This window comes from Festucalex cinctus, chromosome 8 (genome assembly GCF_051991245.1).
Source record: "Festucalex cinctus isolate MCC-2025b chromosome 8, RoL_Fcin_1.0, whole genome shotgun sequence".
NCBI classification, from domain to species: Eukaryota; Metazoa; Chordata; class Actinopteri; order Syngnathiformes; family Syngnathidae; genus Festucalex; species Festucalex cinctus.
Genome location: NC_135418.1, coordinates 7,826,566 through 7,852,208, shown reverse-complemented (window position 1 = coordinate 7,852,208; position 25,643 = coordinate 7,826,566). Strand labels below are relative to the sequence as shown.

Genomic DNA, 25,643 nt, shown 5'->3' with positions numbered 1-25,643 from the left:
CATTAGGTGGTGCTGCGCTAAAGGGAATGTCAACAAAACAATCAGATAGGTCAGTTAAACTTTATTAACTCATTCACTCCCAGCCATTTTTACTGAAGCAGCCTCCTTTGATCCCAGCTGTTTTACTGGATTTTGACTGATTTTGCAAGGCCCACAGAATATTAAAACATATATGTAAATAATATAAAACATGGAACCTACCAAAAGAAAGACTAGTATCTCTTCTTTCATCAGCAAAAAATATGTATCTGTTTCCGTTTTGCAGCAATTAGCATTAGAATATAGATAAGTATTCACATTCCTGGTAAAAACATTGACAAAAAGAGCTTGTTGCAACATGGCCCTGGCTGATCTCTTACACTCTGCTGCCCCCTGCTGACTGTTTTTTTTTTTTTTTTTAAAGATAACTAGCATTGCTTTAAGTCACCTCTTCATGTCAGAAGCTGCATCAAAGCCTTCGATGTGCTCTTGCATACAAAAAACAAACAAATAAGTAATCACGTTTTGGAAGGGAAGGACAAAGTATTAAAAAACATGTTTACACGTTTTTGGGATTGAATGAGTTAATAGATTACAAACCAGCTTTCTGACAACTCCATTCACTCCAAAAATGAATAAACAGCTGTTTTATTATTTTCTCTGAGGTAAAGTATTAGTATTAGCTAGCGATCCAAGATGGCGGGATCTTCTGCGCATGCGCGTCACCGATCATGCAGGGTCACCGATAGCGTCTTGACAGTGAGACCTGTTACGGCTCAATATTGATCCATATATAAGGCGCACTGGATTATAAGGCGCATGGTGAGCTTTTGAAAAAATTGAAGGCTTTTAGGTGCGCCTTATAGTCGTGAAAATACGGTAAATAGAATGTGACTGTCAACATTATGCCTTCAAAAACAATGCTGTTAACTTTATTGTAATGCTATGTTGACGATGGTTTCTAATATACCTCTTCACACAAGTAAAATTTGATAAAACAAAACAAAAAAAACAAAACAATTTCCATTCCCAGAAGTCGTGACTGCTATTTATCAAGTTACCACTTTAAACATAGTTGTGAAACAACTTTGAAGCTTTTGACCTTGTGTCCTGCCAGCTCAAATAGAATAAAATGTACCGAGTAAGCATTGACAAAGAGAATGAGGAAGCTATTTCCAGGCAATATCATAAAATTGCTTTTGTTCATAGTAATGTCTGGCCTTGTGCTTCTCTCAAAGCACTGAAATTGAATTGATTGTCCCTTGGTGTTTGCTTGGCTAATGCAGTGCACTGCTGAGCGGAGGCACTTTACATTCCTGCAATCCATCATCACTTACAGTACCCGTTTCAGACCTTTGATGATGAGCCCTCTATTACTTCTTACAATGCAAGTAAACCATCCAATGCTGTTTTGTTACTAAACATTTTTGTCATATCCAACACAAAAAAAGTAAACTAATCTTAACAAAGCACTTCATGAAGTTATCATGCAGTCTGTATATTGCAACTGTTGGTGTTGAATTTTTAAAAATCTTATCAGTTACGTTGTAGACTAGACAGCATTATGATTAAATGTCAAATACGTTGGGGGGTGTTAGAAGGTGTGCTCATTTTGAATGCTTTGTTTTCCTTGTCATTGAGTGATTTACATTTGAATTTACTGTGAACTTACATTAGGCAATCAGCGTCATGCTTGGGCAGACGTGACAAAATCTATATTGTTGGTCAGTACACAGCACACGTGTAGGAGTTATTTGATTTACAAATTATTGACCGATCTAAAATGTTGAAGATGGTTTTCTCTTTGATATTGTAATGTTAATAGTTGAGCAAACATGCCATTTTTGGGGTCTCCTGAAAAGTCAATATTTTGCTGGGACAAGGTTTCGCCGCGACACTAGACAAATATGGTGGTCAATGGTGGCTGCAATTTAGAATGGATACCCACTCAAAAAACTTTTTTTAAGCCTATTGCTAAGATGCTTGCCCAAACAAAACAAACTTTATATTATTTTGATTCAAATGATTTGTCATTACATAATTTTGTTTTGTTGATCAAGGGCAGACATGACAAGTTTTACTTCTTTCTGTCCCCTTTCATTTCTTTTTTTTCGAGGGTGGGGGAAAAAAAATCGATATCAGGCTCGAAAAGGAAAATCAATTCAATATTGATTATTTGATTTTTGTAAAGCCAGCCCTACAAATAAAGTTCATGATTATCATTATGTTATTATTAAAATATGGTGGGGGCATGAAAGTGGGGAATGTTGTTGTTATTCAAGGACCGTCACTGTCACATGTTGGTGCGGCTAACTACAACCATTTCACTTTCTCACATGGCACCTTTAGGACATTTAAGTCCCACCCATGCGTTGCACAGTACTACAGAAAGCTGCAGTTGTTATTTTGAAAGGAATCATGTTGGTTGTACAAACTAAAATTGGTAGATTGTGTAGATTGTGGAGCAATTTCACTTTTTTTTCTGATTGTGAGGTGGTTAAAAAACACATTATCATTCACCTGTATGGATGGCGACAGGGCGATGTTCCCGGGCCCCCACTGGCCGCAGGCTAAGCATCAAACGATACCCCTCAGGAACCAGGAATGTGGTTATAGTGGTGTGGTTATGGACAAACAGACCAAGGTTGCAGACCACCCGCAGGTCGTCTACAGCAAATGGCCAATAAGTTGGATCGGGTGCCAGCTCTTCTTTCTCCTTTGCAGAAGTGTCGGGTTTCCAACAGGCTGGATCATTCTCAGCCACACTGTCGTACATTCTCCCTTCCTCTACCACCTCTAATGAGCGCTTCTTTTGTTTCTTCTCATCTTCGTCCTCTTCCTCCTTATCCTCTTCTTCCCTTTCTCTTTCCTCTCCTTGATCATTATCATTGTCACCGCCTTCACCCCCCGCCTTGCTGTTCTCCGTCTCGTAGGATTTTGTGATAACAGAAGTGCTGACATCATTGCTGGCCTTGGTGTGTTGATTGGGAAGTGATGTGAGATCGCGTGTTCGTGCTCTGCTCGGCCAAATAGAACTTGGAAGAGAGGAAATGACTCCTCCACTGAAGCCAAGTCCGGCTAGTAAAGTGCTGGTCACCACAGATGCCACTGTTGCCTGACTACCACTGGACGAAGGGCCAATGCCTGTCGCCATGGAGACAAAGGAGAAGGGAATGCCTGAGGAGGTCCATGTAGATGAACCAGAGGAGATCGGGGCCATGTCGGCTGAAGAGGCTGGTGAAACTGTTGGCTGAGAAATATAAGAGAACAGGAAAATTTGCTTGATGATTCATTCATGATTATCTACATAATCTCGGAATCTGTTTTTGTTCTAATGATCCAAACTGACACGCCATCCTTCACCCCTGCATCACTTACCATTCCGGTTTTCACAATCCGTGTCCCTTCAAAGATCCTAGTGGTGTTTGCTGAAATCAAAAGGAATGAGCCATTGTTAAACAAAGGTACAAGAATTAGATTTTATGCTGCATTCAAGGATGGTCGGAAGTCGGACTTTTCCGAGTTTAAACCAGGAAGCGTGTACTTTAACTTGGAAATCCTACTTGCAAAGTTGGAAAAAAAAAGGACCCCGACTTCACCAACGGACTACAATGTGATGTCACTTCACAATGGCGACCCACAACATATGCCACTATCTCCCTGCATAAAATTATACGGTGAACTACTAAACTGTATGAAATGCTTATGAAGTAAGATAAAAAATAATAAATAAAGCAAAATTGCAAGATGGCAAGTTTTCTGGAGGTCAAAATGAGTTTTGAGGACCAAAATTAAAAGAAATTTATCACTATCCATCATTTTGGTTGTTTACTTTCACCTTAAAGATTGGAACTGGGAAAAACCAACTCGGATATATCCGACTTCCGACCATCCTCGAATGCAGCATTATTTATGATGTCATGATTTCATTCCATTGTCAGACATCAGTTTGGATTATATACACAAGTCAGAAAGACACATTAGGAACTGATTACTCCCTTCCTGCTTTTTTATTTTTCTTTTCATACTGTTTGCATTATTGACCCAAATTTAGTATGAATAATTCTGTGGGTTCATGTACAGTATACAACAAGTTATAAATGCCAACTTTGCAGTTTTGCAAATGTCCTGAGACCCATGACACAAACGATAATTTTCACAAAGCTGGTGGTCGTGTGTGTGCGTTACCTCTGAAGAGCATGCTCTGACTGAAATCACTGCGCATGTCATTGGTGCAGACAGCCTGAACCCGAAAAAGGTACAGCACATCTGGCGAGACGTGGGAGATGACAGCCTCCTATAGGATATAAACACAAACCAAATGCTGATGGACGGGTAGTCTGGAACCCATCTTTCTTCACTATCTGCACACTACCCATGCTGTTAGCCATTGATTATACTGGGGAATACATTTTTTTTGTTGATTTAGGTCTGACAGCTGTTTTTAACAAATTTGTGGGTGCAGAATCCAAAACTGATCTCAGTCGCGTCAGGTTTTTGAGCTATAGGGTCCATGTTGTGTTTGTATGTAAATAAATCACTACAATTACTTACAAGCAAAACAACAAACAAAAGAAACAAAAAGAGACTGCACACAAGTCTCACTGCACTGTCTCGATTGTGACTGCACAAACAAATTGCCACATCGCTGTAGATGAGCCTAATTGTAATCAGCTCTTCTTAGTAGTATTACTATAGCAATCAGTGGAAGTTTGCTTATCGTGAGCGTAAGCTGTGGAGAAAACAACTTGCCGTGCTAGAAAGAAAGCATTTTGGAATCAGCATGCCAATTTTATTTTTAATCCTGATAAAAATCTAACTCAACAGATTTTTTTTCCCCACATTGTTCCCCAGTGTTATTTTTATATCAAGTTCCTATTTACATTTTTTGTTTAACACTAGAAAATACTTAAATGCTATCACAACTTGATAGTGGAAATGAAAAATAACGGCATGACGTCTAGTGAAATCGCTACACATCTGTGTAGCCAATTTGGCCCTTTTAGAGGACTTTTGGAGAGAAATGTCCGAAGGTGGCTCTCAGATCATTGCCTGTCAGAGGCCTCGAAATAGACACTAGGGGGCAGCAAGCTTCCACTGCAGCAGCAGCAGTGACGCGCTGCAAAAGATGAACGGCTTCCGGTCAAGGAGAAACCTGCTTGCGAAAAACGGTTTATGGCCACATTTCAGTTCCAGATTTGTGCTAAATAAACACATAATAGAACATCACCTACGGGCTCGTTTCCCGTTTTTCATCTTCATTTTTATTTCAACAAAAACGGGAGACGACTCGTTTCCCGTTATTTGTTCATATACATCGAAACAAAAAACAGAAATCGGTTTGTTTCCCGTTTTCCGTGTCCTTGCTTCAGAAGGAAAAACGAATGGCCGGAAAGTACACGGACCCCTGAGCAACTGTGATGTTGTTTTCAGTTGACAGCATGTGACAAAATAAAGTGGATAAAAAAGGTTGAATTTTGCTAACTCAAGGGTCTCCTTCACATTATCAATCTTGGACTGCTCCACGGTGATTTGCTCCGGAAAGGCGGGACATTCTGTACAATACTTTGAGCTGATTGTACAATGCAGCATCTTGTGCACGTTTGTTTTGACCAATCATGGCAACGGGTGAAAATGTTGTCTTTGGTCTCGTCTTAAGGGAGAAAAGAAAAGCGCGAACATTTTGACCAGAGAAAATGAACGAAGCGCCTCTCGCTGTTCAACATTCAACGGTGAGTAATTCTGCGTGAACAGAATTAATTGCAGTGTCCATTTGTCTATGTTAGGTTTGTTTGTTTCTCCCAGCGTCGGTGCTTCCTGGTTTAGTCACAGCCGCATGTCACGCCCTAAACAACACCTGATTGGTCCGACCTAAAAAAAAAGGTTGGTTGCGAACGTATCAGTGGGAGCAGTACAAGATGGATTCTCGTAGTATTTGTGAACAAATACCGCGAGAATTCAGCTTGATTGCAAGGTTAGAATTTTGCTGTATAACTCATGTTCCACAAATGCAATATTAATCAGAATATTGTGTTTAGATTAGTGGGGCTGCATATAATGTATTACTAAGGAAATTAAAGGAATTGTTTGGTTTGACTTCTTTAAAAGTTTCCACCTCACCTGTTACCCCATTTACACTTCATATATCACCACATTGATTCAGTGTGCATAGATCAATAGGCTGTGCAGGAAAAAAAAAAAAAAGACAAGCGACTGATAACCTCAAATAAGGCAATGGCACTGCTTTGTTTGCAGTTTCAGAGGGGAGACAAAGAAGATCTGACAGATTAAATGTCTTGAACAAAAATCAACAAACGTGACGTGTTTTTCGGTTATGGTTGTACACTGCATGAGTTCACATACCAAACTGTGAAAAACATCTTAGTCCAACCATACATATATTTTTGCCCTGATGACTACTCTGTAGATAACGAGAAAGTCATCAGTGTGGGAAAACTATGAGTACTTTCGGATTCCTGGCACACCCTGAACAGATGGCTGATTTCATTATGGTTATGGTTGGCTTAGTGAGTTAAGAAGATCAATACGCCTAGTCTCATCATTCAAGTCAAGCACGACTTTTTCATAATGTACACTTTAATTAAGAAAAACAAGAGCATACTGTAAGCAAAATGCTGTTGGTCTACTGCTATATTAAAGTAATGTACTGTGTGTTGGGTGGCTTTCCATTTCTTTCCGATAAAAATGACCAGGCAATCATACTTTCGCTGAGATGTGAGTTTCATCTTCAGAGAGGACTTTAAAGATGACATGCTTAGGGGAATTATGCCTTCTATTACTTTTAATTTCCTTCATTCTTTCATTTCATGTGTGTGGCACTCATGTGTTGAAGGATAAAGGTATATGATTTACCCTCTTGGGATGACCTTACTCTCTGGTCTCTTTTTGAACTAGCATTCACTTAAAAAGTATCTGATGTTTTTCTAAAATCACAGTTTCGATATCTGTTTAGTACTGACGACCAGATGGCCACTACGCAATAAAATAATTATAGTGAGCTTTTCTCCCATTACAGCAATGTCAGCAGGCTCCATTTGTATGCTCCTCCTGTCTTTGTTCTGCACCCTCACGCTGTGACTAATGACAGCTCTCCCATCTCTGGAGAATCTGCTTTCCCTTATTCCTTTACTATCAAGAGAGCTGTGCGGTGGGTGTTGAAGGGAGAACGGGGGGCTTGAGAGAGAGCATTTCCAAGTCAAGCAAGTCCCTGATATGTCCAAGAAAAAAAAGGAAAAGGGAGGGTAGAAATGAATGACAGTGTGAATGGGCAAGTTTCAGAGCGAGGTATAGTCTCTTGAGGTAATGATGTGAGGGAGAAACACCTCATTTGCCAATCCTTCATCACAGTTGATCCCTCTTTCTGAAAGCTAGGGGGCACTCTGATCTCTTTTTTGCATCCTTTGCTCAGTTTTCCCATAGAGCCATTGGCCCAAGGTCATGCTTTTTGCACAGACTGGCAGTGTTGTATCGCCTCCAGCTTACCATTAGTATTCTGTGAGTTGACCAGCAGACTACAATGTTCGGGAATGAAGCACCCAGTCTACTCCACCACCTTCTCTTATAGCTTTTTTTGTCTCTTGATGATAAAATTTTTCATGTAACTAAAGGAGCATCCTTTTTAGTGAAAGTATTTAAATATTGAATGTAGCTGCTCAGCTATTTAATTGTAATTTTATCTCTCTTAATTCCATTATTACTATTATTTGTAATTGTTAAACTTGTGTAATGCTTATATTGACAACAGTAAATCAGTAACAAGGTGTAAATGCTAATTTCTAACACAAGTAAGTGAATATTGACTGAGGTTTATTAACTCCACTTATTATCAAGTACAGGAGGAAAGTGTAACCGGGAGTTTGAGCCACACTACCAGTGTACAGTAACTAGCAACTATAACAAAAAACAACATTCATGATTTAACACACAAGTACACACAGTCGCGATGTCATATAAGGGTCAGGGCAGTGATAGTACAGAACAATGACAGCTGCACAAATGCGGATAGTCATCAAGCAAATATAAAGTGACCAGTAGTGCAATAATTATGATAGTTGTGCAGATGAGTCGTTACACAATTTAAAATGAAAAGTAGTGCAGTAATTATGATACAACAGTGATGATGAAAACGCAAATGATCAAAAGAGTCCCAGGGCACTTTACTTAACCAGTGGTGTGGAATAGTGATCAACAAATCTTAAATATGTAAAAACACATTTTGTTTATCTAGAGAATGAAGCAACCAGTCGACTCTGCCATCTTCTCTTAAAGAGGCTTTTTTATCACCATTTTTTTTGCCGACCAAATTTAAAGAGCACCCGTTATGTGTTCATTCTTTCGGCATTTAATGTTATGACATTTTTTGATCTACTGCACACACTCATCCTCCTCTTTTTCTAATCAGTTAATTACTTGCATAATTTAAAATAGAATAAAATTACCCCAATAGTTTGACATAAACAAATATTCTGAATTTCATCCACAAACATTTAACTCATTTGCTCCCAAAAACTTATAAATACGTTCTATTTTAAATATTACCATGCTCCCAAAGATGTATTTATACGTCTTTTTTTTTAATTGTTTTTTTTTTATGCTAGAGCATGAAAAATTCTTTGATCCAGCCTCTGAACTGAAGAGAATGCTTGAAGCAATGGTAGCTATTACATAAATGGCCAGTAGTTGGCAGCAGAGTATAAGAGATCAACCAGGGCCATGTTTTTCCCCCAACTCAACTCAACTCAACTCAACTCAACTTTATTTATAAAGCGCTTTAAGAACAGGCATTGCTGTATACAAAGTGCTGTACATAATAATAATGATGAAACTTAGCTATATTCCAACACTAATTGATGCAAAACTGAAAGCGATAGAAATATACTTTTTTTTTCCTGATGAAAGAAGAGACTCTAATCTTGCTTTTGGTATGTTCCATGATTTTATAGCAATACAACACAATATTGTGTGGGCCTTGCAAAATCAGTCGAAATCCAGTAAAACAGCCGGGAGCAAAGGGGGTTTGCTTCAGTGAAAATGCCTGGGAGTGAATGAGTTACCATATTTTGTCAACAAAACAGTCAGAAAGGTTAGTCAAACTTTATTAATAGATTACAAACCAGCTTTATGACAACTCCATTCACTCCCAAAATGAATAAAGAGCTGTTTTATTATTTTCTCTGAAGTAAAGTATTAGTATTAGCTAGCGATCCAAGATGGCGGGATCTTCTACGCATTCGCGTCACCGATCGTGCAGGGTCACCGATAGCGTCTTGACAGCAAGACCTGTCGCGGCTCAATATTGATCCATATGTAAGGCGCACTTGATTATAAGGCGCATGGTCAGCTTTTGAAAAAATTGAAGGCTTTTAGGTGCGCCTTATAGTGCGGGAAAATACGGTAAATGCTTTACTTTAATGCATGTAGTTATGTTTATTGCTCAAACACAACCTGTGCTACCTTTTAACGTAACTATCCACTAAAGGATCATCTGCAGTCAAAATAAATTTTGCAATTAATCTGCGGTAATACATGATTAATGCAATATTTTTTTGTGATTAATTAATTAGTTAATGCTTTAACTGTGACAGTGTGAAATTAAATTAGTAAGAAAGTAACAATAATTTTGTAGACTAATATAATAGCAATTAAATACTGATTGTTCTTGCACATGTTGTCATCTTATATAAATAAAGTTGAGTTGAGTTGAGTTGAGTTGAGTTGAGTTGAGTTGAGTTGAGTTAGGGGCAGTGTAGTGTAGTGCATGCATGAAGTACACACAATGAGTTAGAAGAACGTTGCATTTGAGCGCTATTAATAATATAACTCCTTTTTCAGATTGGGGGAAAGATTGTGTCTTTAAATAGTGCTATCTTACCTGTATGTATGTTTACAAAGCGTTTGTGGGTGAATATTTGTCATTTGAAGGAATATCCCTCCCTTAGGCGATGCTAATTTTTCGTTAGCATTTGAATGGGATTCTCTCTTGACTTTAGCATTAGCGCTTAGCGATGTTTTAGAAATGAAGCATGTGTGTAATTATTCTTGTGATGTGTTTATTTTTATAGTAAACTCCAACTGGAGTGTCATTAAGCCCACCCGTAGCTGGTGTTGCTTTTTCGGCTTGCTTTGTTCAATATTGCAAAACGTTGCAAAGACACTTGCCAGACAATCTCAAACCCTTTAAACTCTCAAACCATTTTCCTTGTAGCCATCAAATTCTGAACATGTTTAAAGAGAAGGTTTGAGAGTGTCTGGCAAGTGTCTTGGCAAAGTCTGGTCGCCGTGAGATATGGGCTTTAGAGATAGGGTGAGAAGATTGGTCATCCGGGAGGGGCTCAGAGCAGAGCCGCATTGAGAGAAGCCAGATAAGGTGGCTCGGGTATCTTCTTAGGAAGCCTCCACGTTGCCTCCATGGTTACGTGTTCCATCAAATAAATCCCATCAGGGAGAGGCCATGGGTGTGACCAGAACATGGTGGAGAGATTATATCCCCTTTTCCAGTGTATCGGGTCTACCTCGAAACAGCCTGGTTCTGCTCTATGTGGTTTCATCAGACTTTTTCGAGGCCAGGTGGTTACAATGGAACCTTTCCTCAGAATCTCTTCCTGGTTCTAGAAAGCAGGACGAGAAGGGTCGTGATGTCACGCTCATCTAATGAACTGATAGATGTAGGGGCAGGACTCAGTGATATGGACGAAAAGTCCCATAAACCACAAGCTTCAGTATTTCATCCACAGGTACTGTACATATGAAATTGTAAATGTAGCATAAATTAGGGCCAAGGAGTGATGTATGTGCATTGAGAGACTTCTTGCAGTTCTCTCTGTCGCCTTAGGAGTACGATGTCTGTTTGCATTATTTGTTGAGTAAACAAACAGACCTCTTTTAAATCAGTTTTTTTTTTTTTTTTTTTTTTTTGAAGAAGCTGCAATGGAATGGTTTTGGAGTTCAAAATAAAAACAGTGAGAGTGCACAGGGACGGGCTGGCAGCCAGTCCAGGGTGTAGTCCCCTGCTCGCCCAAAGTCAACAGGTGTAAGCTCCAGCAAATAGTTGGGCCTTTTAAGTGCCTGTCCATCTCTCAAATGTGAAATTAGAAAAACAAGTAAATATGAAAAAAAAACCCTGTCCATTTCTGAAAATGTTCTGCACATCCACCCCATTGTAAACTTAATTGGGGCTAAATTAACATCACACTGAGGCCTTGTCTACAGTGGCGCTCCTGCCATTAGGCGGATTAGGCAGATGCTAGGGGCGCTCGTGAGCAAAAGGGCGACAGGGAGAGGAGATTTTTTTTTTTTTTTTTACCTTTATCAGTCACGTAAACCTGCGCCTTCTGTTCAAGTAAAGCATGGCTTGCCAGCCAACCACATACCTCCTTTCAAATTTGGCTTTGATTAACAGCTACGGCTAGCCAATGACAATCGGGATTGGGAGGGGTGGGGTGGGGTTAGACGCGCGCTCTGGAGACGCGCATTAGCCAATTCTACTTCCGGGTTAGTGCACGTTCGCCGGCCAGCGCTGACCCAATGACTGAGCAGTGAGCAAACGCCAAACCTCGATCCAGGATGACACAGTTGACATGGTTGGGAATCCTGCGTCCACTGGTCCACAAAACAACGTTTACAATACAAGTGAGTGGCAAACTTTTGTTTTGATTCGTCAAGCCACACAGCACGGACAAATTGTAGCAATACACAGTATGTGGATAACACACCTACGCAGTTACACATACACAACGAATACTTTGGAGCATAAAATTATTTGTCTGTTTATCACTAAAGCACAGTTGCAGTACAATGTAAGTTGAATTCTCTTTTTTTTATTGCCACGTTTGTTACGGTTGATGACTGTCACTAAGTTATAATAATAATAATAATAATAATAATAATAATAATAATAATAATAATAATAATAAACAGCACTTTACATATCCTCATGGATTGATATTTTTCACTGAACCCATATGTCGTTTCTGTATATTATCGACATATGTCAACCTTATTGATAAAGCACTTTAAAACATCCATTGCTGCATACAAAGTGCTGTGCATGAAATAGAAATCATTCTTGCAGTAGAGACAAGTGAAAGAAAATAACAACATAAAATTAATTATAGTAAATATAAGTAGGTAAGTATACAAGCAAAAAATAATATTAAAAAAATATATAACGTAATAATGTAGGGAAGTGAATCAGTAAATATAAGTATAAATAAAATAACAAAATACAGAAAGCACCATAAATCAGTGAAATGCGAAGTTTCATGCTGAGTCAAAGACCAAAGAATAAAGATGTCTGGCAAAAATGATTTGAAATTTTATCCATATTGTACAGCCCTAAATCCAAAAAGCAAATGAAGCCAACTGCTAGCCAATCCCAGATAGAAGGGGTTGGGTCACAGTGTCATTCATTCGGACATAGTTGTTTACAGAAGTGACGAGTGGTTTTGTTGTAAATGAACTTTTGAGTTGAATAAAATAAATGAAAAATAAACTACACTATTTTTTTCCCATTGTCTTTTAGATTTCAGACTGAACTGCCGCTTTTAAGTGACAGAAAATATTTCTGAGCACTTTTGCAGTTGTCACAATGCCACTGTTCAACCTGAACAACATCAGATTTCGGTTGATGAAATGTGCTCCTCCCAAAAAAGGTGATGCCCCCCCCCCCCCCCCCCCCCCCCCGCGCTTTCTTTCTGGTGACAGGTCTGGCTCTTTAGTTAAGAAAATGAAATGAAAACACTAGTATGCTGTCCTGGCTCAAAGCTTTAAAAAAATGATCACCGTCAGACTCTCAGGTGGATATGCAGGCTGATACAGCACGGACGTCATAAATAAATTGGGCTGCACATGTTGTAGCGAAAAGTGAAGCCGGCGGCAGCCATCTTGCTTTGCCACACTTACAGTAAGTTGACTTTTCCGCAGCATACTTTCCACGTTATTTTCTTCCTCTAAGCGAAAATACCACTGCGACGTACGGTTCTACCATTAAGTATAAAAGAAGTGTGGGAGATGCTCTAAATGTAAATATTTTGTGGTTGGTCTAAGAATTTGAGTGGGGGTCGTGTATGTGGTTGGTCCCTCGGTTGGGGGGGGGGGGGGGGGGGGGGGGGGGGGGGAAACTACCAAGAAATCCTGCCTAGGGTGCCAAGTTGCTTAGGAACGCCACTGCTTGTCTACACATAGACGGGTATTTTAAAAACAAATGTTTCCCCCCATACTCAATAGGATCTGGCGAGTGTTTTATTCTGAAAAGTAACTGGATTTTTTTTCAGTTTGAAACTGCTTCGGTCTTCCTGTCCCGCTGTGTTCTGTGCTACTTTGCCATTTGATGGATTTCGATGGATGCGTCATCCGGCAAAAATAGAAAATATGTCTATTCGTCCGGTGGGCAACGGCACAACAGTCACGGAGCTGGTCAGAAGTCGATCAGCAGCACATATGGAGTCGGTGTAATTTGAACAAGCTGATAGAATGTAAACGAATTGGATTCGCCACCGGAGCAGAGCGGGTCCACAACGCATAGGCATTCGGTATAAACTAGGGGTTATATGTGAATGCGGATCAGGAGAAAAACACAAATCTTCACTTTGGCTGAAGTTTTTTTAAACCTTTTTTTTTTTAAATGAAAAACAAAAGCGGTAATGTGTGGCCGTCAGGGCAAAACGTTTTCAAAAACCTGCGTTCCAACCAATGACATGATCAGCTTGGCTGCCCAGGTTCCAAAGCGTACGATCCACTTTGACAGCTGCCAAAGAACTATCCAAAACCAACCAAACTATCCATAGCCAAAAGTAAGCATCTGCAGTGTTAGATTAGCAATAATTAACAGTATTAGCAGCATCAAATCTGAATAATATTATAATAACGATGTGGGTGTGGGGGTTGTTTGTGTTTGACAATTTCACATGTTACATTATCCCATTATGACCTGAAGCGCCTAAACCTATGGGTGACTTTAGAATCACCCCTGAAAACCTGAAGTTTCCCTGGAAATTCAACATTTATTTCATTGCCTCTTAAATAATTAATATATCAGCTCCTGAAACAAATAGAAACAAAATTCAAAAAACATTTCAGATGTTCAATGTGCCACTGTCAGCTGGTGACACTGGTTCGAAGTCCTCCCGCATCGTCATCAATCACTGTCATTTATTTCATAACTCCCGCGAATCTGCGTCAGACGAAAATGCTCGAATAAAATTCCAGGACATGGTACGAGGCCCACGTCACCCTCTCGAGTATATTCTGATGCATTTCATCGGCTAAGAGACCGAGAATTTGTCAAAACAAAAAGATGTGTCCGTTTTCCTGGGTTTAAAGGTGGACGAGCACTAGAGCGCTCTAGTTGTAGGAACACAGTAATGCGCTCCCGGCTATAATTGGTTAATTGAGAAGTTTAATTTGGTGGCTTGGGGTTGGAGGCTATAATTAAGTGTTGAAGAATACTGATTAGGGTTAGAACAGCATTGGTTTCTTATAAATAACACTTACTAGGGATGCAGGACAGGATGCGTTTGTGCTTGGCGATGTGTAAAAGCACATTTGTTGTCTTTAAGATAACCATGCTTGCTTTATTACACTCTTGTTTTGTGGAAGAAAGGAAATAGTCTGTGAAAAATATGATTACATTCTTAATCACACACAATCTTTCCCCCAATCTGTGAAAAAGGAGTTATATTATTAATAGCGCTAAAATGCAATGTTCTTCTAACTCACTGTGTGTACTTCATGCATGCACTACACTACACTGCCCCTAACTCAACTCAACTCAACTCAACTCAACTCAACTTTATTTATATAAGATGACAACATGTGCAAGAACAATCAGTATTTAATTGCTATTATATTAGTCTACAATATTATTGTTACTTTCTTACTAATTTAATTGCGCATGAGCAAAACATCTCATTTTGGCCTCTCTACCTTCCAAACCTTCCAGTCTGTGCTGTGCCTTAAATGAGCTCATTCCTGATCCTGGCTGTCAATCTTGTCAATCTCAAATGAGAATCCAGGCATCTTGAATTCTGCCACCTCCAACTCTTGTCTCGAGTAGTTTGTCCAATGCTTACTTCCATGTCTCGGGGTTCTCTTCCAACTGCTCCCTATTTTCTCCACAGATCACTATGTCATTTGCAAACAGAGACTCCCGTTGGACATAATCTGTCAACCAATCCATCAGCGGAGCAAACAAGGAAAGATTCAGAGCTGATTCTTGATGCAATTCGACCTACACCATCAAGTCTTCTGTCCTCACAAGTCTTAGCCTATCCCATAAATGTCCTGTTCCAGGTCAACGTGTTTTTCTGTCACCCCAGAAATCTTCATACAGTACCACAGCTCTTCTCTAGGTACCCTATCATGTGCTTTGATAACAAATGTATGTATTTCTATCCATCCATTTCCTATACAGATTACCCTGTTCAGGATCTCAGGAAGTTGGAGCGTATTCTTGACTTTGGACAAAAAACAAACAAAAAAAACAAACAAACAAAAAAAAACAGAAAATTGCACGTTTTTTGCTCTTTTTATTTGAAAAAAAAAAATCATGGTAATCGAGCTTTTGAGTTTGAACATTAGATAGCTTTCATTTGATTGGTTTCATTAGCTAGCTTTTATTTTGTTTTCAAGTAAAGGCCCCCAAGACTCCACATTTTAATTAACAAATGGAATACTAATACATGAAGCATAATACTTCAACATCCACACAGTCTTACCAGTTTGTGTTTGGCATCAGTGAGGTGTGTCTCCTCATAGCTGTCATCATGAGCTGTCCAGCTGTAGGATACCAGAAAGTGGAGGATCGGTGGATGGTAGATGACCTCTGGACGTGTCCAACGAACCACCAGTGCGCTTACGTTAACATGCTGCACCTTCATATTAACAGGAGCACTGCTGCACACTAGAAGGAGGTGGCAGAGAAAATGACACACTTGAGGAAAAAGATAAAAATAAAGGATAATTAGAAGACGTTATGAAGAAAAAAATCATTGATGAAGAAAAGAGACATAAAGGCACAAATAATTAAAAGGAAAAAGAAATAAATATTCTGAGACTGAATACATCGGCTTAGATTGTCTTTTGAAAACAGAGAACGATGCAGAAGAAACAATGTGAATGTTATTTAAACATGAGCTAAATTTGAGATCTGTTATTAAGTTTGCTGTGTAACCACATTCGTCATCCAAGCACAAACACAGGTTGGGGTCTTGTACCATGTGTTTGCTTATGACTTCAATTTTGGTCGTTGGACTTAGTTGATTTTTGATTTAATGTTCTGTTTTATCCATCAGCCATTAAAACTTTTTTTCTGCTTTCCTGCACTTGGGTCCTCAATCCCACACTGAATGTGACAGCCCTGGGTTAAGTTACCACAGTCACACCTAGTTATACAGTGTTAAGCCATCAATCCGCCCATCCCTACTCCATGGGATAGTGACAAAAGTAGCCTTTATCAGTAAACATTATTTCCAAATGAATTCAAAGCAATCATTTATCCTTCACATTTGCAATGCCAAAGTGCAATGACAATTGTCTGTCTTAAAATTCCACAAAGGTTCTGGCTGACACTCGTGTAAACTACAAGTAAAGTTTTTGCACTATTGAACCTTACTGAACGAATAGTATAGTGGTTAGCAGGGGTGTGAATTGCCTTGTACCTGACAATTCGATTCGTATCACGATTCACAGGTCACGATTCGATTCGATATCGATTAATACCGATACAAATTTACAAGTCGACTGTTGCGATTTTTTTCCATTCAAATTTAGAAAATACTAATCAGTAAACTTGTACAGTGTAAGATTTGTATGAAAATGTATTATTTATCTGAAACTTCAGTCTTATACAGGTTGTAATCTGTTTCATGTTTGAACAGCATTAAAATAAAATATTAAGTCTTAATGTTCCGTTCATATAACATTCTTCCATGCTTAAGGTGTGAACCCTAACCTGAAGTAAGACATTTTGTTGAATATATTTCCATCAAAAATTGAAGTTTAAAAATCGATTCAGCCTCCTATTGAATCCATTTGAGAATTGCGCGATGTAGTATTGCGATATATTGCCGAATCGATTTTTTTAACACCCCTAGTGGTTAGTGTGCTCGCTCTATAATGCTGCTTTTCCATTAGTCCCGCACGTACGCTACCACACCACACTTCACGCAACCACACACCGCAACGCTTTCTTTTCCATTACAACTGGCGCACGGCAGGAAGGGGGCGGCAACATTTGAACTGTCCAAGCCAAGCTTGCACTCCCGCAGTGCGTGCGGATTTCACGAGTGGCAAGTTGCGCCGACATTGAACCATATTTACAATTTAAGATGGACCACCATGGATGAAATATTGCGATTCACGACCGGCTCGCAAAGCTATTTCCTAATGGAGAGCTCTCCCGCTGGAGCCTCATTCAAGTGAATGGGAACACAAGACCAGCCAGCGTTGTGCACTCCTAATTTTTATATAAATAAAATATATATTTTAAATTGTAAATATTGGTCAGCATTGTTGTAAAACATTTTTATATTTATTGTATATACTGTATTTTTATGACTTTGGCGAAGACCGGCGGTCGCCTCTGCTTCTCTTACTTAAAACAAGGAAATGGGCGTGTGCAACGGCGTTGCTTGCTGCGTTGCTGTCGGCCAATCAGATGACAGATGACGACACGGCCCCGACAGTCCCCCGACGGACGGCGCTGCAGAATGACTGCAGAAAGGGTTCTAAACAACGAAACCGCTCGGCCCCGAAAAAGTCCCATGGAGGCGCTCACATCGGGGGCAAAAAATGCCGCTTCGGTGTGGAACCGGTCCAGTTGAAAAGTGCCATAAGAAGCAAGTCCCCAGTTCAAGAACAGCTCAGGGTTTTTTCCCCCCCCCTCCTTCTTCACGATTTCTTGTGGCAAGGAGCCGTTTTGTTTCAAATGTTTGTTGAATAATTGATGGCTTGCATTCATTGGAGTGCTCAAACAAAGATCTCCAACAGCAGACTGAAATCGGCTCGCCAGGGGTGCGGCAATCACACGGGGAGAGGCGGGGTTTTACTGAACCGGGCGTTTTACTTCCGCGTTAGAAAACTAACCAGCAAAACACCTAATATTTTGTACAAAATTTCATCGCCATGGTGTCAAAGGTAAGATTTAATCATTACTGTAATTTCTGGACTATTGAGCGATAATAATAATAATAACAACAATAATAATAATAATAATAATAATAATAATAATAATATTATAATAATAATAATAATCCTGAATGTAATATAATATAAGCTGCACCCAGTACATTTCTAAAGGAAAAAGTATTTTGTCCATACATTTACAAAGAAAGACGGTACACAGAAAGAGTTTTCAAAGGTTTAATAATATACCTTAGCCTTTCTTTCTAAACAGTCCCTGTGACGCAGTAGTAACACAGCAGCAATACAAGACAGCACTAACAGGGCTGGTTAAAAATAACATACCGGTAAACGTCGCTAAGACTGAGACTTCTTGTATTTTCCATGATGAGGGTCTGTTCATGCTCATTTTATTCATGCACAAAGCTCCAAGTTTCATTAAACTTGCGTCTTCCTCGACACATATAATCCACCAGTCTCACTCTTACCTTCTTTGCTCGAGTGCCCCTGGTGGCCATTAGAAAAAATGTATAAATTAGCCGCATCATTATATTAGCCGCATAACGAGGGTACAAAACTGTGAAAAATTCCCCATAGGATGTGGGCGTGTCTGCTGAATTGTGGCGTAACATGCATGCCCCACTAAATGTAAAATGGGAATCAAACACCACTGCTACACTATATGGACACAGTAAATTGATGCTACTTTGTCTCGCATCTTTTTTTTATGCTCCTAAACATACATGTTTGTCCTGTGAACATGTATCTACTTACTTTAAATCCTTCGGTTTTTGGAATGATCAAACTGGGTCATCGTGGGGCTTTTCCAGGCAGGCCTCGACAATGAGATGCCTACAGGTCAACACGCTAGTCCAGAGGTGGGCTCGCCAGTCAATTTTAGCAGTCCATCATTCTCCAGCGGCAAGGCCATCCCCTCAGTCATCGTCAGTATGTCATTATTTAAAGCCTACTAAACCATTCATCATCAGTCCATCATTCTGTCATCATCATTTTAACCACACTTCCATCATTGCTGAACTACAGTTTGTTACCACTATTTTTGTCAGCCGGTCCGTCACTTCGTCATTGTGACTTTAAGATCTCTCATGGCGCACTAATGTGCCCCGGTACACTGTTTCAAAATCACTGCACACTTCACACACAGTGCCGCTCACTCAACCTCACACTCAACTTTATTGATAAAGCACTTTAAAACAGGCATTGCAGTATACAAAGTGCTGTTTGGTGGTGGTCGCCATGTCCATAGGTGCACATCATGTGGCTACATATGTAGTTTACAGTCATCAGAGAGTGAATGTGCGAGTACATGAATAATGCATCTACTGTAAGCGCTTTGAGTGTGTGAAAGCAAACAGCAAGTGGCATATAATTCAAATGCATGATTATTATTATTATTATTATTATTAGTAGTAGTAGTAGTAGCAGTATTAATATTATTATTATTACTGTACTGTTGCTTTATATTTCATTTCATACACAATGTAGCTCAATATGCTTCACATACTGTAGTTAAAAGTATGTATGTCAGGACCCCAGATGATTTCATCCAATGATATTTTTTCCTGAATAGAGATGGTTGTGCTTGAGCTGTTATTGACGTATGTGCATGTCTGTGCGTTCTACTGTGTGAAGGTGTGCTCTTGTGAGTAAAGTGTGTAACTAATGGCTTTAGTAATGCTAAGCCACACAGGGCTCGACTGCATGTCATGAATAGAAAATCACTGCGGTCCTTTTTGAGCAAGCTAATCAATTTGGTTCCACTTGGCACGTGAGACTTATTTTCCATTAATCCATGTTCATCACTGTTTTGTTGTACTTTCTGCATTACAATGTGCAGTGTTTGGAATAATCAGTAGTTTTCATTACCTCATAGTCACTAGTCATGAACTGATGTTTAACATCCAAAAAACACATTACAAGGTATGTGAACAACATTCTACATGCTTAGGACCACTACCAGACTTTTTTTTTTTTTTTTATATATTAATTCCATTGTTGCATTGAGGCAAAACCTGATGTTTGGTGATAACACCTGTCATTTTCTCCCAAATGTAAAAGATATATGAACCTCAGTACAAGATGTTTCATTTACAATTAATTCAATGTGCTTAAAGACCCTAAAAATGGGTGGGTGGGGTTTGGTCAGCATGTGGACTGTGGCTTTGGGCTAGTGAGGTCGCGTTAAAGCACCTTGTTGTTGCTGTGAGAGAAAGTGGAAGAGTGAGAGACAAAGGGAAAAAAGAACAACACTGAGCATGTCAACAGGTGCTTCGCACTGGTTTGGCCACTTTAGAGCAACTCATGACATCATGCTAGAAAATGCTAGAATTTTAATTAAATTCTAAAAATTCTAGCATTTTCTCTCTCTCTCTCTCTCTCTCTCTCATATATATATATATATATATATATATATATATATATATATATATATATATATATATATATATATATATATTAGGGCTGTCAAAGTTAAAGCGTTAATAGATTAATTAATCATTAATCACGTATTAACGCAGATTAATCGCACTTTTTTTTTTTTTTTTTTACCGCACTTGAGCGTTGAACGTAACCGCTGATGGTTACATTGAAGGCTGCGCAGGTCCGTGATGAGGTCAATGCACGGAATTTCCTACGCCTATTGTTCCAAAATGAGCGGGATGACTCCAGTTGGTTTTCTCGATGGTAAATTTAGCTTTAAAAAACACCCCGACAGGACTTGGGATAAAACAAAAGTAATTTGCGTTTAATTAATTAATAATTGCTGAATTGCAACCAGATGATATGATGCTGTTACGTTCTGAGCAATACACGCATGCATTCAATTGCGTACATGCATTTAATTAATCAATGTTTGCAAATGACAGATAATAAAATGCGTTCATGTCAAAATATTACGGTATTTTATATTTATTTTATATTACGCAAATACGCAGGTAATTTAGCTGATTAATTGTGATTAATCAAAATTAAAAAGTGTGATTAATCAGATTAAAAATTTTAATCCTTTGACAGCACTAATATATATATATATATATATATTTATTTTACGTTCGCCTCCCAGTGCTAAAGACGCAAGACCGAGTCCGGGCTTCGGCCTTCCTGGGTGGCGGTTGTATTTTCTAAGACCATGGTCCTGAGTTGGAAAAGACTGGAGTTTTTTAAAGAAAGAAAAAAAAAAAGGAAAAGACTGGAGTGCCCCCTCTGGGTCGGATGGAGTGTGAGATCGACGATGAACGAGATGCCTATTTTTTTTTAACAAGATTGTCTATTATTATTTTAGATGAAAACAGTCTCTTTGGCCCTCAAGTTTAGTTTCTTTGGCCCTAAAGTTTAAGACCAAGTTCATTTGCAAATTCTAGTAGGTTACAAATATCCATCTGATCCTTTTGGCTCTGTTGCTGTTTGAAATGGCACAATTGATCCGTTTGTTGAACAGAGTGCATAACTGCCACGTTGGTGAGACAACTCCTGTGCCATTTCCGCTTATGCCCAGACATTTTCTGGCCATTGACGGTACCAGATGTGATTGGGCTGCAACCTTGTAATTGTATAATGTAAAATATTTCTTCATACATGTCATGTTTTCCGTCTGAATAATCATTAACACCAATTCTATTCCCAAAGCGACAAAATACGGTATTGCCGCTTATATCCCGTAGCGTGCCATCATCGGCCGGCGTGCAGATCACTGAAGGACTCCGATAAAATCTTGCATCCCCATCTCATTTGGTATCAACACCATAACTCGGCCCACGTGACTGCGGACCGACCGATGTCTCACTCCAAGGTTTGGTCAGAAGTTGACAGGCCTGATTTTTGTCTGAGAACACAAAAATAAAATAAATTAAAAAAAGGCCTACCTGGATAAAAGCACATTACAGGAACGTGTGGTCAAAGACGAGGCGGGATTTCCAATGGATGCTGCCTTTGCAATAATCACAATCATAATAATCATCAGCTTGGTAGTTCGCCCTTCCACATTGACCTGAGCAGCTACGGCACACTCACGCCGGGATTATATCGAATGCGTGTGCGTTGCGTCTCCTCTGCGTTCCGGCGGCGTAGCCGATTCGTTTTCATTCTGTCAGCTTCTTCAAATTACACCGGATGCGTATGCGCTGCGGATCGACTGCGGCTCAGCTGCGTCGTGTCGGAGCCCGTCGCACGGATCGACCTATTTTCTATTTTTGCCGAACGACGCATCCGTCAGTATCCGTCAATTGGCAAACTAGCATAGAACACATCGAGCGGGACAGGAAGACCGACACAGTTTCAAAATAAAAAATGACGGTTACTTATCAGAATAAAATATTCGCCTGATCCTATTTCACAATCATGTCAACAAAACGTCTTTATGCTTAACACTTAATTCACTTTTTAAAAACCTGCGAACATGGACGAGGAGAGATTTATAATGGAGGTGGAAAGCCACAAATTATATATGACACGGTACATCCTTTTTATAAGGACAACCTAAAAAAGGATGCTGCGTGGAACGTCATAGCAGAAGCTATGGGAGTGGACGGAAAGTTCAATCAAAGGAAGTCCACCTCTCTTTCTGCTTCTCTTTTGAGCAGAGACTTTCTGTGCGCGCACCTGGTGAGTGTTGTCCATAGAATTGACGTGTCCAGAGCACACAGTCAAGATGGAGCTGAGCAGGGATGCAACACACATGCATGCGGTGTAATCCAAAAGTACTGTAATCAAAAGTACTGACTGAGTTTTAGGTGTTGTGAGCCTTCTTCTTTTTGAAGTGCTTGTGAATGCATCGCGGGAAGTAGTGTTGTGTCGGTCACGACCGATTCGTTCGTAGAACGAATCTTTTCAGTGAACGTGAGTAAACGGGTCACTTCTTGAAATGATTCGTTCTCTTCTCAGTTTATTTGAGACCAGCCAGGCTCATGCCGTCAGTTTTCGCGAACGACCAATCAGAAGCTAGCGTCAGACGTGGGCGGGATTTTACTACACATGCAGCCTCACTATTGGTGTTCAGGAACGAGTCACTGGGGAAGCTTCCCGTTCGCGAAGACGTGAACGGATCCGTGAGTGAACGAGTCAGTGGGTGAACGTGTTGCCATTTCCGGTTCAGGAATAATTCAGTGAATGAGTGTGTTGCCATTTCCGGTTCAGTACGTGATCGAGTCAGTGGGTGAACGTAACGAATATTTTGAACGGTTCGTTTAAATGAACTGATTCTAGTGATTCAGTTCACCTAAAAGAACTGTAATGCCCATAACTAGCGGGAAGGGAGGGGGTGCACGCAGCCGTTTGTGTGTTGACAATCAAGAAGGTAAGATACTGTAAACCAATGTCTGCTGCTAACTTACTTGAAAAAAATGGTATAGTACTGTATAAAGAAAAAATATAAAATAAATAACTTGCCATGCACACAGCCACTGCAAACAGAAATGTATTTCAATCCCATTCCAGGCTACTGGGAGATGAGGATTGCACAACGCTATGCGCTGATCCTCATGGGAAATGTGGTCGTCATTCAACAATGTTGGGGGAACAAACAAACCTAACAGATGAATGAACGCTGCAATTAATTCTGTTCTCACAGTATTACTCACCATTTCCTTGTTGAATTTGAACAGCGAGAGGTGTTTTGTGCATTTTTATCTGGTGAAGATATTCATGCTTCCAACACCACCCACCATACCTCAAGACGGTGTCTTGATTAATCAAAACAAACGCGCAAAGATGGTGCATCGTCCAATCAGCTCGAAGTATTGTACAGCAAGTCCTCCTTTCACAAATGGATCTGCCGAGTGAAGTCCCAGATTGGTAATGTGAAGAACTCTCTTGAGTGAATCACAATTATCCATCTGGCTTGTGAGGTTACTAGGGTTAGGGAAGAATATTGTTCTGTCCCACATGACAATCAGAGTCTATGGCTATGGTCTATAGCAGAGTTCCCCAATGTTTCCCCCACAAGCACACCTGATTTATATAATCAACATGCCTGATAACGATCCTGAACTTTAGTATCAGGTGTGTTGGTTAGGTGGAAATGCCTAAAATCTGCAGGACTCCGGAACTCGAGGACCGGAATTGGTGAACCCTGGCTATGGCATCATCGGAGCTTTTGATTTCAAGTTTTTACATTGATGTCAGTCTTGGCTGTTTTTTAAACCCGTCGGGGAGAAAATAATCACACTTCCCATTACAGGATAATTTGACAGGATCCTCCTTCAAGACATCAGCTAGACTTTGTGGACTTTGGTCATCATGGAGGAATCAGGTTCAGAACTTGTCAAACTGAAATATACAATTCTATTCTAAAAATTGCCCTGTTTGTATCAAGTTTGAGGGGTTTGACTTCCGTGTGCAAATATGCAATTGACAGTACAACTTTAACGGTAAAAAAAAGTTAGGTGAGGAGATGAGTCTGTTAAAGTGATTGTGGACTGCCGTGGTGAGGTGTTCCGACAGGCCATCACAGCATTGTGAAGGAGCCCTTAGACTGGCACTTAATATATACCTTAAAAGTACTTCATGTTGCACTTGTACCTTTTAAATCATCATGGGTGAACCCTGTTAAACTCTCGCACATTACTACATGCACAAAGGCCTAATACATAACAGGCCAAAAAATGGTTGCAAAGATTGATGTGAAGAGCAATTACATTACATTACAAGCACACGGTTGTCACTTTGTCTGTTGTAAAGGGGAACTTGAATATATTCACTAAGCATTGTTCAAAAACCTACAAGAAATATAAAAAAAAAAAAAAAAAAAAAGCCTGAGAATGACATGGGTTTTTGTTTTAGGAACACGGCTCACATACTGTACTGTATGTCCTGTTTTAACAAAAGCATATTCTTTATCCTAACTTAGACAATTATTCATTATCCTAACTTAGACAATTATTCATATGTGTTTATATTACTTAAAATATCAATTAGTATAAGTGGGTACATTTGTAGGCTTTACAATTATGATCGTACATTGTATGATATATATAAAAAATATATACAGTAGTAATAGTAGTAGCAGTTGGTAAATTGAGGACACTAAAGCACAAAATATAAATGTCGATGGTGAAATAAACATTTCAAAATACTTGTTTTCCCCCATTTTCTGTTGAGCAGGATAAATGGTATACAGGTAATGATGGTACGAATGAAGGTGTTTCATTCAGGGTTAGGGTCCGAGTGTCCGGACTCAACACAGTGTCAGGAGGTCGGTCAAAATTATGTCAGATAACAGAAACAGAAAGAGTGGCACAGAAATGGCAAGATTAAAAGAAAAGGTGCTGATGTGCCAAATGCGGCCAAATTCAAATGTATAAATAATCACGTGCCCTGAAACTCCTGTGCCTGACAGGTCAGCAACAAAGTGCAACACACATAATAAAAATATAATGTGTCAATAAAAGGTCCAATCGCATGTTTAACTGATCTGTAGGCTAATTTAATGTTGTGGTATTTGTATTTGTTGGGAACAGTTAGGCTTCATTGAGACAAAAAAAAGCCATAATAAGCAGGGTTTGACCTGCCCT

General features: G+C 39.5%; 1 protein-coding gene across 7 annotated transcripts in view; it reads right to left on the bottom strand.

Annotated features, from left to right (window-relative positions):
* Positions 1–25,643, bottom strand: part of LOC144023789 (receptor-type tyrosine-protein phosphatase gamma-like) — a 390,627-nt gene that overhangs the window by 53,160 nt on the left and 311,824 nt on the right. For all 7 annotated transcript variants that reach the window (XM_077529655.1, XM_077529649.1, XM_077529651.1 and 4 more), the window contains 4 exons: positions 15,714–15,898; positions 4,168–4,276; positions 3,358–3,407; positions 2,500–3,229 (listed from right to left, as the gene is read on the bottom strand). In XM_077529655.1, the coding sequence (XP_077385781.1) occupies positions 2,500–3,229; positions 3,358–3,407; positions 4,168–4,276; positions 15,714–15,898 (1,074 nt within the window). The remainder of the gene's footprint in view (positions 1–2,499; positions 3,230–3,357; positions 3,408–4,167; positions 4,277–15,713; positions 15,899–25,643) is intronic.